This window comes from Cebidichthys violaceus, unplaced genomic scaffold (genome assembly GCF_023349555.1).
Source record: "Cebidichthys violaceus isolate CVI_PGR_0920_01 unplaced genomic scaffold, fCebVio1.0.p SCAF_14, whole genome shotgun sequence".
In the NCBI taxonomy this organism is placed as follows: domain Eukaryota; kingdom Metazoa; phylum Chordata; class Actinopteri; order Perciformes; family Stichaeidae; genus Cebidichthys; species Cebidichthys violaceus.
This window is the reverse complement of record NW_027176307.1, coordinates 15,847,076-15,863,310: the sequence shown is the minus strand read 5'-3', so window position 1 is coordinate 15,863,310 and position 16,235 is coordinate 15,847,076. Positions and strand designations below refer to the sequence as shown.

At 42.3% G+C, this 16,235-nt stretch overlaps 1 protein-coding gene and 1 long non-coding RNA gene across 2 annotated transcripts in view; one reads left to right on the top strand and one right to left on the bottom strand.

Annotated features, from left to right (window-relative positions):
- Nucleotides 1–799, top strand: part of LOC137871354 (uncharacterized) — a 6,503-nt gene extending 5,704 nt beyond the window's left edge. The window contains exon 3 of the long non-coding RNA XR_011102794.1: nucleotides 485–799. This is a non-coding gene — a long non-coding RNA (uncharacterized lncRNA). The remainder of the gene's footprint in view (nucleotides 1–484) is intronic.
- The window catches only part of si:ch211-202p1.5 (uncharacterized protein LOC103909337 homolog), an 18,645-nt gene extending 2,410 nt beyond the window's left edge, over nucleotides 1–16,235 (bottom strand). The window contains exons 1-2 of the mRNA XM_068709150.1: nucleotides 15,911–16,235; nucleotides 4,974–5,130 (exon numbers count right to left, since the gene is read on the bottom strand). Coding sequence (XP_068565251.1) covers nucleotides 4,974–5,130; nucleotides 15,911–15,974 — 221 coding nt within the window. The 5' untranslated portion in view covers nucleotides 15,975–16,235. The remainder of the gene's footprint in view (nucleotides 1–4,973; nucleotides 5,131–15,910) is intronic.

Genomic DNA, 16,235 nt, shown 5'->3' with positions numbered 1-16,235 from the left:
CACCAGACAAAATGTGGACGTTTAAATTTCCCCGTTCCTGAAACAAAAAACATGTTCATAAATACTTCATATAACCCTTGAAGCATGCTGACAGAAACCAGAAGGCAGCCTCTGGTTCTTTATGTGAAGTCACAGCTTCACGTGTTGAAGCTGCATTCTCTCTAGTGTCCACCAGGGGGCGACTCCTCTGGTTGTATAGAAGTCTAGTCTAAAATGACTCTACTTCTCTCTTGATTTATTCCCTCAGTAAACATTGTAAACATGAGTTTATGGTCTCAATCTCTAGTTTACAGTCTTCTTCAATACAGCATGATGTTCATTTAGTACATTATGCTCCATTTAGAGAATAAAGACCATAAAGCAGGGGATGATTTAGGGGCGGGGCTACACAGTGATTGACAGGTCGTTACAACAGCGTTGTCCAGACTGGGAGTTGTCGTTTACAACTTTAACACGTTCACAGTTTGTTTTCACTTCATCACAGTTAATTGGAACATTTTGGTCCTAAAAAACCAAGACGGCGACGACCAAAAACCAAGATGGCGACATCCAAAAACCAAAATGGTGATGACCAAAAACCAAGATGGCGACATCCAAAAACCAAAATGGTGATGACCAAAAACCAAGATGGCGACATCCAAAAACCAAAATGGTGATGACCAAAAACCAAGATGGCGACGACCAAAAACCAAGATGGCGACGACCAAAATGAAGATGGTGACGACTGTTGTTGTTGTTGAGTTGTTTTGAAGTTACATGTTTTCTGTACTTTTACTTAGTTTAAGCCTAAATATGATGTTTTTCCGAAACCTAAGTGTTTGTGTTTTAATTCACAACGTTAACCACGTTTACTGTGACCGTAGAGGAGCGTCATAGTCCGATGCCCCGGTTTACCCACTGGGTCCGACCAAGTGTAAGACGTGACGAGTTGGGCTCCAGCATGAACACTGCTGGTCTCCGAAACACGCAGCCTGAATTCTAGTCCAAAGAGTTTGATATTTTGAGAAACACGCTTTCGGTGCCCTGCAGTGAATCACGGGGGTGCCGGTGGGACCGCCGTGTCGGATCTCAACCGGCTGCAGGTGATGGAGGGTGCAGAGCTGGATTCATGGAGGGGTTAACTAGACCACAGGGAGAAGATGTGAGAGCAGATGGTGAACAGCAGCACGTCTGTAAAACATTCATCTTCACCCTCTGAAGTTCTTCACTTGTGTCGTATAACTGAGACACAGTGACCTCCTTCAGGTAACACATCTGTTTCTCATTTCTACTCCGTGTTCAGAGATGAAATGTGACCCGTCTCCTCTCACAGCTTCTGTCTTTACTTCTAAGTCAAAGGGTCAGTTATTAAAACTAAATATGATGTCATATTTAATGACGATGTATTATTGTAGATTAAACTACCAGAAGTATATAAAGTCATTCAAATGAGCTGCAACATTAAAGTGATGAACACATTCATTATAATACAATAATATATATTATTCTGCATAATTAGTACTTTTGCTTTTGGTACTTTAACTGCATTTTGATGCTAGTACTTTTACTGAAGTAGAGCTCTGAGTACTTCTTCCACCTCTGTAAGTTAACATTAGTTTATAGAAATATTATAAGGGTCTGTCTGTCTGTCTGTCTGTCTGTCTGTCTGTCTCTCTCTCATTTATGAAAAAGATATACTATACCTAAAGTACCAAAGTACTAACAAAGTTGTCAGATAAATATAGTGGAGAAGCAGAAAATGCAAATACTCAAGTAAAGTACAAGTACCTCAACATTGTACTCAAGCACAGTACCACTGCTATTCATACAACAGTAAAGTTCAGGTTCAACTGATCCGCCTGCAAACGCACCGATTATGAATTATTATCATTACTGGTTACCAGCTCCAGTTTATTTGACAGAGGGGGGGGGGGGCAGTGCGGTTATGTGGCCTGCGATGTGTTCAGGTTCTCCTACAAACGGGTCACACTCAGATGAGAGCTTCAGGTTAAAACAAGGTCTGGCTGGACTCGTCGTCTGGATAAACCTTTGTACCACATGACGGATGTTAAATAATCTGCTTTTGTTTGAGTTCGTCGAAGGTGAGCGATGTTACCCTGGAGGAGGCGTCGCTGTCTTTGGTTTGGACCTCGGCCCGTTTGGACGGCCGGAGACTTTCAGCCGTGACCGAGAATAAAACCTCTGGCTGATTTCAGTGTTTAGTTTTTACGCGCGTGAGGCTGAAAATCTGCAAAAACAAATCCATGAAATAAAAACCTTTGTGAGAAGTTTTCAACAATAACATTGACACTGAAAGTACTTAACGTTTGTTTGACGTCCTTTAAGGGTCAAGTTTAGTGCTTCTCTATTGTCAACACACCCCATAAAAAGACCAGAACCAGAACTGGGCCCAGTGCTGACAGTCTGTTGCTTTAAAACCACCTAAAACCCACCTCAGTGCTGTTGAAACCACAGCTGAAGAGCTTGTTGGAGTCCAGCAGCTCCATAAAGGCTTCAGGTGTTTTTACACTTTGACACCGTGTTGAGAAGTTAAGAGTCAAAGAGACTTCCTGTTGGACTACAAAGACACTCTCCACTGACTTCCTGTCTGTGTCTCTCAGCTTCAAGCCCATTGGTTCCTACTGAAGACGTAAATATTTAAAAACACAAATATATAGTTTCATCAGTAATCTCCTAAAACAGCTGGTCTCTGTAGTTTTTAATAAAAAAATAAAAAAAAGAGGAAGAAATAAGCTGTTTTTTGGGGACTATTTTCAGCGGCGGATTAATCCCCATTTGGTGAGTATTTGTATGTTGGATTGAGTCAGAATAAACTACTGAGTGTGTGTTCATGGTGACGAAGGAACAGCAGCCAACTCCACTTTTAGACAAGCTAATAATAAAAATATAAATATAGCTATAAAGCTATGAAGCTATAGCTTTATAGCTATATAGATAGCTTTATAGCTATAATAGCTATAGCTTTATAGCTATATAGCTATATAGCTATAGCTGGATGGAAATGAACTGGACTCCACAGTGTAGTTTACGTTTGATTGTGTTTGTGACGGATTAAATCAGACTTTGGACATGTGCTGCATTGACCACTGGTTTAATATGTAAAACAAAATGGAGTCCGCAGGACGGGCTGCAGAGGAGAACAGGACTTCCCTGAAGCTTCAGGGCTTGGTGGTGTAGTTAGTGATGGTGGGCTCTGCCAGTGCCGTTTAAAACGTCTTTATGATGAAGGCAGGGAGATTACGTTCAACCACACTGCTATGTTTAGACCAAACCAGCAGCCTAAGTGAGAGGGTCCCACCGCTGCAGGAGCCGTGTTTAGCTCATCTAAGGAAGCTATTTGTGTGACTCGAGCTGAAGTTAATTCTTCTGGAATGTGACTTATTGCCATGAACGGTACAGCTAGTCGTCAATGTAACGAATGTTTTGTGAAACAATCACGCAGGTTGTTGGAATACTTTGGATGCACGAGATTAAAACTGTAGAAATGAACATCAAAATCCAATTTACATTTCAACAACATGGTTATTGTTTACCATCACATGACAAATGCAAAATATGAAAATCAACACTTTAATGTGAACTGGCCGGCTGTGAGGAGTTAACTGGTTGTGGTCCAGATCAGGGTCCAACCACAGGGATTTCAGAGTCCTTGTGGTCTCCTTGTTGGCTTCGTGTTAAAAGGGTTCAAACAGGAAACATGGCAGGAATTACCCTTCGTTAGGAAATGTGCTCTTTCTTATTAGCTCCGCCACATCTAACTGCTCACTCATTGCTTGTGCACACTGAACTCAAATGAAGTTAATTGCCACCAATTGTGAAGGGAGTCTGGTTCCAATTTAAAGATATGAACATTACATTCCAGTCATTTAGCAGACACTTTTATCCAAAGCGACTTACGATTCAGTATCTACACACCGTAGACGCAGCTACGGGAGACATTTTTGGTGTCTTGCTCAAGGACACATTGACATGAGACTAGTGGAGCAGAAGCCGGGGATCGAACCACCGACCCTCTGATTGAAAGGCGGCCCTGCTCTCCACTTAGCCACGGTCACCTCGTGAACAGCTCACAGCAGGGACTCAACCTTTAGCTTCTGCATGTAATCCATTACAGTGTTGTGTATTATATTTAGAGTTCAAACATTCACAGACTCAGATATTGTTTTTGATTGAAGAGAGCTCCGGTTGTTTGAAGCCTTAATGTTGCTAAGCTAGCAGGTTTCTTCAATTCTATCCACAGTGAGTCTTTGTGAGTCCGTCACTGTTTATCTTTGAACCACAAACTGTATCGAAGAAGAGGACAGAGTCGGCATTTTGTCATCCACTGGTTTGTGGACTGACATTCAGAAGCCTTGAGTTTGGCATTTTCACCGTCGCCATCTTGGTTTTTGACCGTCGCCATCTTGGTTTTTGACCGTAGCCATCTTGGTTTTTGACCGTTTTTGAATGTTAGTTCACAACGAAGCTTACATTCTGAATCTAATCTGTTAATTTTTCCATCTGTAAATTATTTGACCATAGATCTAATTCATATCCTCAATGTGTTTGATATAAACTGGGGTAAAGTATTGACTTAATAACCTTCCTGATTCTCTTTTTTCCTTTCCTTCTCGCCACAACAAAAAACGTTGAGAATATTAACCCTGAGAATAAAAAGTAAAAATGCTTTTATTTTGTTATCTGCAGTCACCAGAATACAGGAAACAGGGAGGACCCTCTGCTTTGTTTAGTAGATCCTCCCTACGTCTAAAGGTCTGCAGGTTGTTCAGTGCGATGATTGATCGTCACGTTCCTCCTCTGAAACCTTCTGACCTAAAGAACAGTGGGAGTTGATCTTAGTTTCATGTGAGCTCCTCCCTTCCCTCCAGCTGCTGCTGCAGCAGGAAGAAGATTGACGGCCGCGTCTCGTCTTTGGTTTGTTTTTTGTCGTCACGCTTGAACTGAAATTCCTCACGACGCTCGGTCAGACTCACCTCGGCGTGTTGACCCAGACGATGCCGATGTGGCAGAAAAATATACACTCCTTGTCTTTCTGGTTCTCGCAAGAGCAGCGTTTCTCTCGCCGGTGGGCCGCGTGGGCGAGCTGCGCCAGGGGGCCCTCCTCCGCTGTGGGGCTCGTGAGAGAGGTGGCTGGGGAGCAGAAGCGGAAGAGGGTGGTTAGTGTTAGTTATGATAGCGATTATGTTTCTCTGGTAGATTTATAACGTCGAGTCTGTGTCAACCTGCTTGTTCCTGTATAGTCTTTAAAGTTCATTCTTGCATTTATTTCTCCAAACCAACCAAATTTAAAAGTCTGCTTCGTACATTTTCATTCAGGGTTCAGTTTGAAAAAAAGTCTAACTGCAGAGGGGCCGTGTGGAGGAGCTGCACCAGAGGACCCTCCTCCAGATAAAGAGGATACCAGTGTGAGTATTTAGGTTACAGTCCTGTGGATCTCCTTCACCAATATCTGATCCATCCAGTAGCTGTAGAGACATCTGACTCTGAAGCAAAGTACACACACACACACACACACACACACACACACACACACAAAATAACACTTCTTGTTCTTCTACATTTCTGCGTCCCAGTCAAAGCCGTCAGCTTGTGATTCATGTTGAAGCTCCACAGACTGAATGCGTTTGTGTTTCCAACAATACTGAAGAGGCAAGAAATGTAACTGATAGACATGGTCATGAAACTTAAAGGAGAGCTGGTACAAAGGAGTCAGGGATTCAACACTACACTGTATACACACACACACACACACACACACACACACACACACACACACACATATATACGTATATAAAGGGAAAGTAACACAACAGCAGAGTGAGAATCAAGAACATAATCGATAATTAGTTTAAGGCAGAATATAATGAAAGATAAAATAAAGACATACATTGGTGGCAGACAGTAATACAAGTGAATCAACTCAATAAACAGGATTTTATTGATAAAATCAGAGAAGGAAACAAGACTTTTTAAAACCAGTAAGTAAAGTAGATGGAGGTAAAGTCTTGTGGTCTTCAGTATGAAGCGGTCTCTGATCCTGGTAGTGAGGGACTGGATCCTGAACCAAACACATCCCACCAGTTTAAAGCAATAGAACAGAGGAGACTTTGGGACTACGTGGTTCAGGATTCATGACAACGTGAACTAGAACTGAATGTTTGTGGAGCCCTGAGCTCCTGGTACCAGGATGTGGCGTGAGGGTGATGTTTGTGTGTTTTGGAGGATGTGGATGAATAGCGTGACATCTCCACAGCAAATGGATTAAAGCTCACAGCGTTCTCTTCAGCAGCAGCACAACACACCTCACTTCAGTTGGCTTTGGGTTGGCAGCGCCAACAGTCACAAAAAACAGGGTTTCCCTTCTGTACACAAAGAGCCAGAGTTCACTTTTCCCAAAGTTATCTCGCGTTTCTTTCTTCTTGCATCAACAAAGACTCGTTATGAGAGTCTGATTCCAAACAGCAGTAGTGATGTGGACCCCATGTGAGGTCAGGGCGTCGGGGTTAAACCTGCAGCTGGTAATTATCAGCCCGTTTAAAGCCGAGCAGGAGTTCGGTGTTTTCGTTCCGGGGATGTGCCGAGTTACCCGTGGCCTCTCTTGAACCGCGGAGTCAGACTCCATCATGCAGCCGTCACTTTTACAAACACGTCACACGTTTATTCAACTCAGCACATTTTAGTGTTTAAGTAAAAACACGCGGCGCGTCTTTGAAAATCAAACTTTAAACGTGTCATTCCTCACGTCAGCAGCATTTTATTCGTCTGAGACGTTGGAGAGAGTTTTACTGAAGGAACAAAATCATCAGTTTAGAAGCACAACAAAAAGTGAGTAAAGACTCTCCAGAAGCCCAACAATACCAGGTTACTCTTCTCTTTGCTTTATTCTTTCACCTCTATTTAGATCTCACTCCACAATATGTTTACAATCATGCAAACATAATATCCTCTTTCCTTCTGAATAGATAACTTTATCTTTAATAAAAACTCTTTAATGTCATCAAACCCAACCGTCGGTCAGGTGACCCTCTGAGGGTCTACATATTTCTGGGGGGGTTCTAGGTTCAACTCACATCTGGACCAAGACTTCCTTTACTGAGCCAGTTAACAACTTGAGAGGTGAGACTGGATTTGAGAGACGACGTGCAGAAGCTGATTTTAAACCTGATTCTAACCGTTTACCTCCATTCAACCACAGCCCGCTCCCACCTGACTGGACTACAAACGTCTGCAGATACATCAGTTCACAGAGATCAGGTGAACCCTCAACCTGCAGGAGTCGACCAGTTGATCAGTGGCTTGTGGTCCAACAGAAGGTACAAACTAAACGGGGACTCTAATATAAACCTTGCGTCCATCCATTTACTTCCTCCTATCCGGGTCTTGGGGACAGCAGCTTTAGGAGAGTGTTCCCATCGTCACCGCTCCCCAGAAACATTTTCCCAGCTGTTCCTGATGAACCCCAAGGTGTTCCGAAGCCAGACGAGATACATAATCTCTTCAATGTGTTCTGGGTCTAAACCCCGGAGGCCTCTAGATGTGCCCCCCCAAAAAAAAACCTAAAAGGGAGGAGTCAGGATGTCTGGAGAAACATCACATACTGACGAGGACTCGGCTCAACAGTAGTATTTATAACACTATATCTTTAATAAAGACTCACTCACGACGTCATGAAACAGGATCCTGATCAGATGTTGAACCACCTGACCACCACCTGAACTCCCTCATTGGAGCGACTCACTCCCAAACTAAAGGGTGCAACCCACCGTTTTCCTGCAGAGCAAATACCGTAAAATCATTTCATCATCTGTGATCTCTTTGTAGCTTTTCATCATCATCATCCTCTGAACCTTCAGTGAAAAAACAAAAGTGCAGAGAATGTCGGGATGAAAGAGAAGCCTCATGTTGAAAAGTAGCTCCGTTATTCTCTCATCATCATCATCATCATCGTGCTCTTCATCAGACAGCAGCTGTGTGATCACACAGGTGAGCTCTGAGGCCTCAACAACAGGTGAAGCTGCCTCACAACAACAACAACAACAACAACAGGTGAAGCTGCCTCACAACAACAACAACAACAACAACAGGTGAAGCTGCCTCACAACAACAACAACAACAGGTGACGCTGCGTCACAACAACAGGTGAAGCTGCCTCACAACAACAGGTGAAGCTGCATCACAACAACAGGTGAAGCTGCATCACAACAACAGGTGAAGCTGCCTCTCAACAACAGGTGAAGCTGCCTCACAACAACAACAACAACAACAACAACAACAACAACAACAACAGGTGAAGCTGCATCACAACAACAGGTGAAGCTGCGTCACAACAACAGGTGAAGCTGCCTCACAACAACAACAACAACAACAACAACAACAGGTGAAGCTGCATCACAACAACAGGTGAAGCTGCCTCACAACAAAAGGTGACGCTGCGTCACAACAACAGGTGAAGCTGCCTCACAACAACAGGTGAAGCTGCGTCACAACAAAAGGTGAAGCTGCGTCACAACAACAGGTGAAGCTGCCTCACAACAAAAGGTGACGCTGCGTCACAACAACAGGTGAAGCTGCCTCACAACAACAACAGGTGAAGCTGCGTCACAACAAAAGGTGAAGCTGCATCACAACAACAGGTGAAGCTGCCTCACAACAACAGGTGAAGCTGCGTCACAACAAAAGGTGAAGCTGCGTCACAACAAAAGGTGAAGCTGCATCACAACAACAGGTGAAGCTGCGTCACAACAACAGGTGAAGCTGCCTCACAACAACAACAACAACAACAACAGGTGAAGCTGCATCACAACAAAAGGTGAAGCTGCGTCACAACAAAAGGTGAAGCTGCGTCACAACAACAGGTGAAGCTGCATCACAACAGGTGAAGCTGCGTCGCAACAACAGGTGAAGCTGCCTCACAACAACAACAACAGGTGAAGCTGCATCACAACAACAGGTGAAGCTGCATCACAACAAAAGGTGAAGCTGCGTCACAACAACAGGTGAAGCTGCCTCTCAACAACAACAACAACAACAACAGGTGAAGCTGCCTCACAACAACAACAGGTGAAGCTGCATCACAACAACAGGTGAAGCTGCCTCACAACAACAACAGGTGAAGCTGCATCACAACAACAGGTGAAGCTGCCTCACAACAACAACAACAACAACAGGTGAAGCTGTGTCACAACAGGTGAAGCTGCCTCACAACAACAGGTGAAGCTGTGTCACAACAGGTGAAGCTACCTCACAACAACAACAACAACAACAACAACAAGTGAAGCTACCTCACAACAACAACAACAACAAGTGAAGCTGCCTCACAACAACAGGTGCGTCTCAGAGCTTCGTGGAGCGCCGGGGCAGCGTGGTGACTGATGCTCGATGTCACATGACGCACCGTGTCGTAACCACCAATTTAGAGATTTTGGTTTATTCTATTTTACTTAGTAAATAATGTCTCATTTGCATATTTAAACACAACATTTCAGAAGACTTCCGCTACAAAACACAACTGTCTTAACGTCAGGAGGGGAGAGCCGGTGCATTTAACGTTAAAGACAGAAACACATTTTCATTATTTTTTACATTATTATTTTATAAATGTTTTTATGTGATTGCAAACTAATGTATGTTGAAAGAATTACATATTTATAGGAGACAGCTACGTATATATTTGTAAATACAAGCTAACTATCAAAGTTATCATCTGGTGATAGCAGAGATCTTTAATACGCTGTGACAAGAGAAACATTAAGTTGTTAATTGTTACTCATTCACTCTCTACGCTTCCTAATTATTACAGAATTACAGACATTTACACATCGCTGCTCAACTCTTAATAACAAGTTGTTTTAACATAATTTATCATATTTCATTGTACAATCTGCTATTTCCTATTCTTAAATTATGTTTATGCACAACCAAGCAAAATAAAAATGTGTACACTAAACAAGATGTTAAGCTGTTAATCAGTGAGCTTTAGAAGAGCTGTGTTTATGCTAAGCTAAGCTAACCAGCTGCTGGCTGTAGCTTCATATTCACATTAAGAGAGTGGTATCAATCTGAACATCAGACTCTCCACCACTAATGGAATATGTGGATTTAATAAAATATCAAGCCATTTCTTAATATGTTTCCACCTGGAGAACTAAAGAGCGCCTAACTCAAGCAGGACGGGGCGTTACCGCCTCTAAAGGTTTTAAACTCTCGCACCGTGTGGCTCGAGTTTACTCACGGAAAACGTCAAAGACAACATGACATGGATCAACCAGACCGTCGTTACTTCATCCCATGATGGACGGCTTATTATCTTGTCTCTTCTCTGCAGACGTCATTAAAGAAGAGTTCATTACATAAAAATATCTGTTTCATCCACTATCTGTAAAAACAACACGCTTCTTTTGAATGATAATCTGAAAAGGCATCTTGTGATAAAATACAGAAACAAGTATGATGCTAACAGTGACCCATGAACCTATCACACCCATGAGCACTACAATATCAACTTCAGTCGGTCGGTTATTAAACTCAATCTACTGTAAAAATCTTGATTATTGTAAGTGTCATATGAGTTTATAATGTGCTGAAATAGTGCTTTTTCCAAATGCGTCAATGAAAATGGTGGAAAAGTACATTTACTCATGTACTGTACTTGAGTACAGTTATCAGGTACTTGTATTTTACTTGAGTATTTTCTCTTCATGCCATGTTATACTGGTTTTATAATGGTCATTTCCTGTTCACTGGTTGCAAGTCGGGGGTTGAGTTCTGTGCAGCTCAATGAGTCCTCGTTAAACTCCCACTGAGGTCAGATCACACTATGAGCTGCAGCAACGTGAACCATAATCCTCTTAGACGTTTGAATCCATCAGTGGTTTCCGTGCCGCTGTTTCGCAGCAGTGTTAGTGGTTCGAGGAGCTGTTTGCAGCAGCTGCAACAGACGACATTAATAGAAAACAAATACAAACCAACACCGCAGACTTAACTTAGTGTTCGTAGACGCCAGAAGCAGAGAAACCTCAAATAATAAGATTGTTCTGATGGTTTTACAAAAGCCACTTGGTGCGTAACCACATTATGTCCTGATTTCATGTTCACTGGGAGCCAACGAAAAAACTAAAATACTGACAAACTCAAGCTGGAATCATTTTACAACATTCTCACCAAAGAAATAAAGTAATACTATGACAGATATTCAAACCAATGGAGCAGGATGGTCAGAGAGGCGGCCATTTTTATGTGTGCCATTGCCTTTTTGTGTAACGACTATAAAGAGTAAAAACGTTACGAAGCGTGGACAATGAATGAGTTAAATTTAACAACTTCATGCTTCATCCACTCTCTTCTCACAGGAAAGATCATTGCTATTGCCAGATGAGTGACAACTTCGTTCGGCACCAGTGTAGCATAAAAAGCATGTGGAATTAGCAAGTCAGCTAGTTAACAAGCGAGCTAGCTTGCCACGGCCCTGGTCGGACGGAGCACGTTCAAGCAGTCTAAAGAGCTTTCAGCTGTTGTCACCAAGTTGTTCTCGTTCATTTAAACTGTCCTAATAACTATTAGGTAGCGTACGGTTCATGATTTGTGTGCAGCTAACGTTAGCAGTAATTCCGTGCCTAGCAAATAATTCCACCATGCTTAAATGCTACTCTTGTTACGGAAAATGTGCAGGTCAAACCCTTTTGGATATGAACCAGTCTCTCTTTGTCTGGGAGCCAATGTGACATCAGACTGGATGCTGACAGCTGGTAGTTATTGTTTCCTTGCTAAAGGCAATGAATCATACTTAGACATTTACGTTTTTTCGCTCCTGGCACCGGTTCAATCCTCCAAGCAGCTTCTCAAAACAATGCAGTCTCCATAATTGATTTATTCTTTTTGAGTGCTGGTATAAGCTCACATATATCGTGTACATGTCCTCATGTATTCATGCAAACTTCTGCGTTAGTTCGCATTTGTGGCTCCTGGAAAAACACCTAAACTAAATGTGGTAGGAGCCGAACCCTTGTTCAGGCTCGTGGATTGTTGGAAGCTGCCAAACCGAAGTTCAATCTCTCACTCCCGTTATGAAAAAGCCCACAGGCTCCACAGGGTTTGACAATATCTGACAATATACAGGCGGATCAGGCGCCTGATCCACGAGCGGGCTGCTTGGATTGGCAGTATTCACTTCTTCAGGTAGATGCCTCCCAAAAAACATTTGCTTCCTTCGGCCTTATCATCGAGCACACGACCCTATTGAGAGTTACTGAAGGTATGCGCAGGGATCCTGTGGGCAGTTTAAGAACACAGTCAGGAGTTTAAACACACCGGCCAGCAGTTCACATACATCGTGTTGTTCTAACCTCGGTGAACTCCAGTTTCTTGGGAGGTAATAAAGGTGCCGAGGGGATGAGGCAGCCAATGTAAACGGTCGACCCTTAAAATGGAGCTTTTTAAGCCCAAAGGTCCGCAGTTTGAATCCTGGAAAAATCTTTGTGGAGCTGAAGGGAGTAAGACATGCCTCTCCTCTCCATCAACAATCCCTGAGGAACCCACTGCATTGTGGGAACCAGATCTGACCTCCACAGCTCTGCTGTTTCGGGATTAAACGGACAAACGTTCATAATGATGATACGCAAAAAGAAGGAAAAACTATGATTTTTCTGTTGTAATAATTAAAGAAAATGGTAATAGAACAAATAAAAACGAGCTTGGTTAGATTTCTTGAAGTAAGATGTAATATTTACGCCTTTAAAAGAATAAAAATAGGTCTTGAAAGTAGCTGGTAAAACTCGTAGCACTACCTAACAAAAATATTGTGCCGTCACTCATGGATATCCCACAAAATAATTTAGTATTTATTCAACCTAATCATGAACGAGGAAGTATAGAGACCACAAAACCCAAACAGGGTGGGAGGAAGGGGGGGTGAATGGAGTTAAGAGTAACGGCACTCCAGTAGTTATTTTAACCCAAACAACGATCTTTTCCTAAGCCTAACTTAGCAGTTTTTGTTGCCTAAACTTAACTAAGTTGTTTCCTGTGAAGACGGAAGTTTATTTTGAAAAGACTGTGTTCATGTAACGAGCATAAATTTACATGTGACGCTGGACTTCAGTAGGAAAACTCTGAGTAACTGAAGTAAGATATCATACAAATCGTTGTATGAGGACAAGTTTATAACTATATATAAATAAATAGTTATATATATATATATATATATATATATATATATATATATAGAGCCATATTTCACTAGTATTTGGAATGTGTCAGAATTAGCCTGTAATAAAAAAATTAAGTTTTTTTTTACTTAAGATATTGAAGATGCATTGTTCCTATGTCTCACTGTTAGATTAGTGTTATGACATATTTTGACTAGTAATTAGACAAATATACATTGGAAGGTTTGTGGGTTTTAGCAGTGTATTAATTGTTGTAAAGATGAAATAAGGTTTTAAAAGGTGACGACATCGAGGACATATTGGGGTTTTATTTGGGTGCTTAAAGAAAAAAAACTTGCTGGTGTTTGTCAGGCTTCAATACAACAAACAACAAACGTATGGAAAAATAAAGCGTGAGAGAAGACGAGACGTCTCAACTCAACTGAAGATATTAGGATATTAGGTAAGGAGACGGAGGAGACATCTGCCCAGCAGCATGCTCTCTGATAATAACCCCCCTCTGACGGTAATAAGCAGCTCACAGGTGAACGGGAGGAAATGAGTCACTTTTCATACCGACGAGGTCAACAAGTAGAAACACACGTCTGCTCAGTTAAAGGAAACATCGTCACCTTTCTGTTTTTCTGTGTGTGATTAATCCACACGTCGATATAGCCGCTGCTTTTGTCGTGAATACTTTCACACAGGAATTCTTCTTTATTTTTTGGAACGGGGTCGACCTTCCTGATCTTTAACACTGAGAATAAAGTCGTCAACCAATCACGTTGTGAGGAACGATGATGATGATGATGATGATGATGATGATGGAGAAACTACAACACAACCACGCCGCAAACTTTATCACTGCTGTCAACTGTGACAAAAGAAATGCAGACTAGAACCCCTCCTTCTGTTCTGACCTTTCACAATAAAAGCCAGAGACTTATAATATCTGCAGGGCGACTCCTCTGGTTGTATAGAAGTCTAGTCTAAAATGACTCTACTTCTCTCTTGATTTATTCCCTCAGTAAACATTGTAAACATGAGTTTATGGTCTCAATCTCTAGTTTACAGTCTTCTTCAATACAGCATGATGTTCATTTAGTACATTATGCTCCATTTAGAGTCAAACACACCATAAAGCAGGGGATGATTTAGACCAGAGGTAGCCAACACGGTGCACCTGGTCGCCCACAACAACCAGAGGAGTCGCCCCCTGATGGTCACTAGAGAGAATGCAGCTTTAACACGTGAAGCTCTGACTTCACTCAGCAGAATCAGAGGTTGCCTCCTGGACCTCCTATTCTTGTTTTCTTAGATGACATTGCTTCTATTTTGTTATGTTCTATAAATGTACTATATTTGCTCTCTATCCTGAGTCTTCAGCGGTTCCTCTTCGCTTCCATCTTTACCGGCTCAAACCGTTAACGGACAAATACGGTGTGACTCCTCGCCGGCTGTGAAAACAGGGAGCACTTCCTGAGTAAACTCCCCAAAGAGCTCTCAGGCACATCACAGCTGTGAGGCTGTACGTCGGCACAGCGGTGCTCTGAGCTGAATGCTAACACGTTGATGTTTAGCAGGTGAGCGTTAACGCGAGAACATCCAGGTCGTTCCAGATGAGCGGCAGCAGCAGGAGGCGATGACACAAAGCTGCAAACAAGAGAACGGTTTCCAGCAATAAAGTTTCATCCTGTTACGGTAGTTTACAGACTACGTTCATATACACACACACACACACACACACACACACACACACACACACACACACATATATAGATAAATGTGTGTACTCTACAAGGTTTTTACTCTTTTTTTGTCTGCAGAGTAAAACTATTAAATTGATGCTTGTTTTAATTAGTTCTATATAAATTACATGTATTATTCATTTTTTATTTCAACAACACAATATGTGTTTGTTGGCAGATTAAATCTTCACGGCACAACATGAGACTCATAGCCGACAATCTAGAGTTAAATATTACAATTACACAGAAATGTATTTTATCTTCTACAAAACTTGCAATTTGGGATCCAGTCGGACACAAATCTAGCGGCATGTGTTTGATTGTGAGTCTACTCGCTGGCAAACACAAAGTACAGCTGAGGCTTGTGAGAAGATCAGTTCATGCAGATATTTGGTTGTAAACCTGTAAAAGTATTGGAAACTTTAAAATGATTTAAGTTATTGCCAGAAATTCATTCGGTGGCTGGAGGAGCTCGAGGAAACTAGATGTCATTGAGATGCATCAATGTCTGCAACTATTGCGTCCGTCCTCACAGATGAGGAACTGGCCAAAGTGATGAATGTGACCCATCATTAAAGACCTCGTCCTCTGAGGAGCAGGCGTATCCGAACACAAGCAGATGTGAGGAACACGGAGCTAACAGAAGCCCAGCAGGTGGTCGACCGTTGAGAACCAGGAGGACAGATCTGTTCAAACATCAGCTCAGGTAATACGGTTTGCTCCAAAATCAAGATGCTACTGCAGATCCAAATAGAACATCAATGCTGTTAAATGCAAAACTGCAGCAGCTGATAGCAAAGCTCTACAGCACCTCACCCACTCAGGAGCTAGCTTCTACACTTACTCAGACCCTGACTGGAGCAATACTTTGTTACTGTATGTTAATCTTCTGCTCTCTGTAATGTTGTGACATTTTATTCAGAAGTTGGCTTCCAATAAGCCCAGAGGGTTTTCTCCGTTACGTTTGCTTAAAAGACCTAAACCTGAAGCACCATGGACGTATTTTAAAGGTGGGTTTACCTTGATGCTGGTGGATCAAAACCAGAGTCGTGGTGAGGAGCCAAAAGTAAGTGAGTAAGTCCATCCTGTGAGTCCAGGTGATCAAAAAAAAATACAAAATCTGCCCAAAGAGACTCTGGTCTTCACGTAAATCTCCCTTTTCTCCAGAAGTAAGATGTACATACGAACAACAGCGCTGAATCAAGCTCCCGAGCCTGTGAAGGTTCCCGGTCAACAAAAACGTTCACGAGAAAAACCTCCTCTGATCCAGAGACCTGAACCGGTTTGCCACCCAGGAGCAGAGCCAGAGTAACGCTGGTATCCCGAGGGGCTCCGAGGCTGCTGT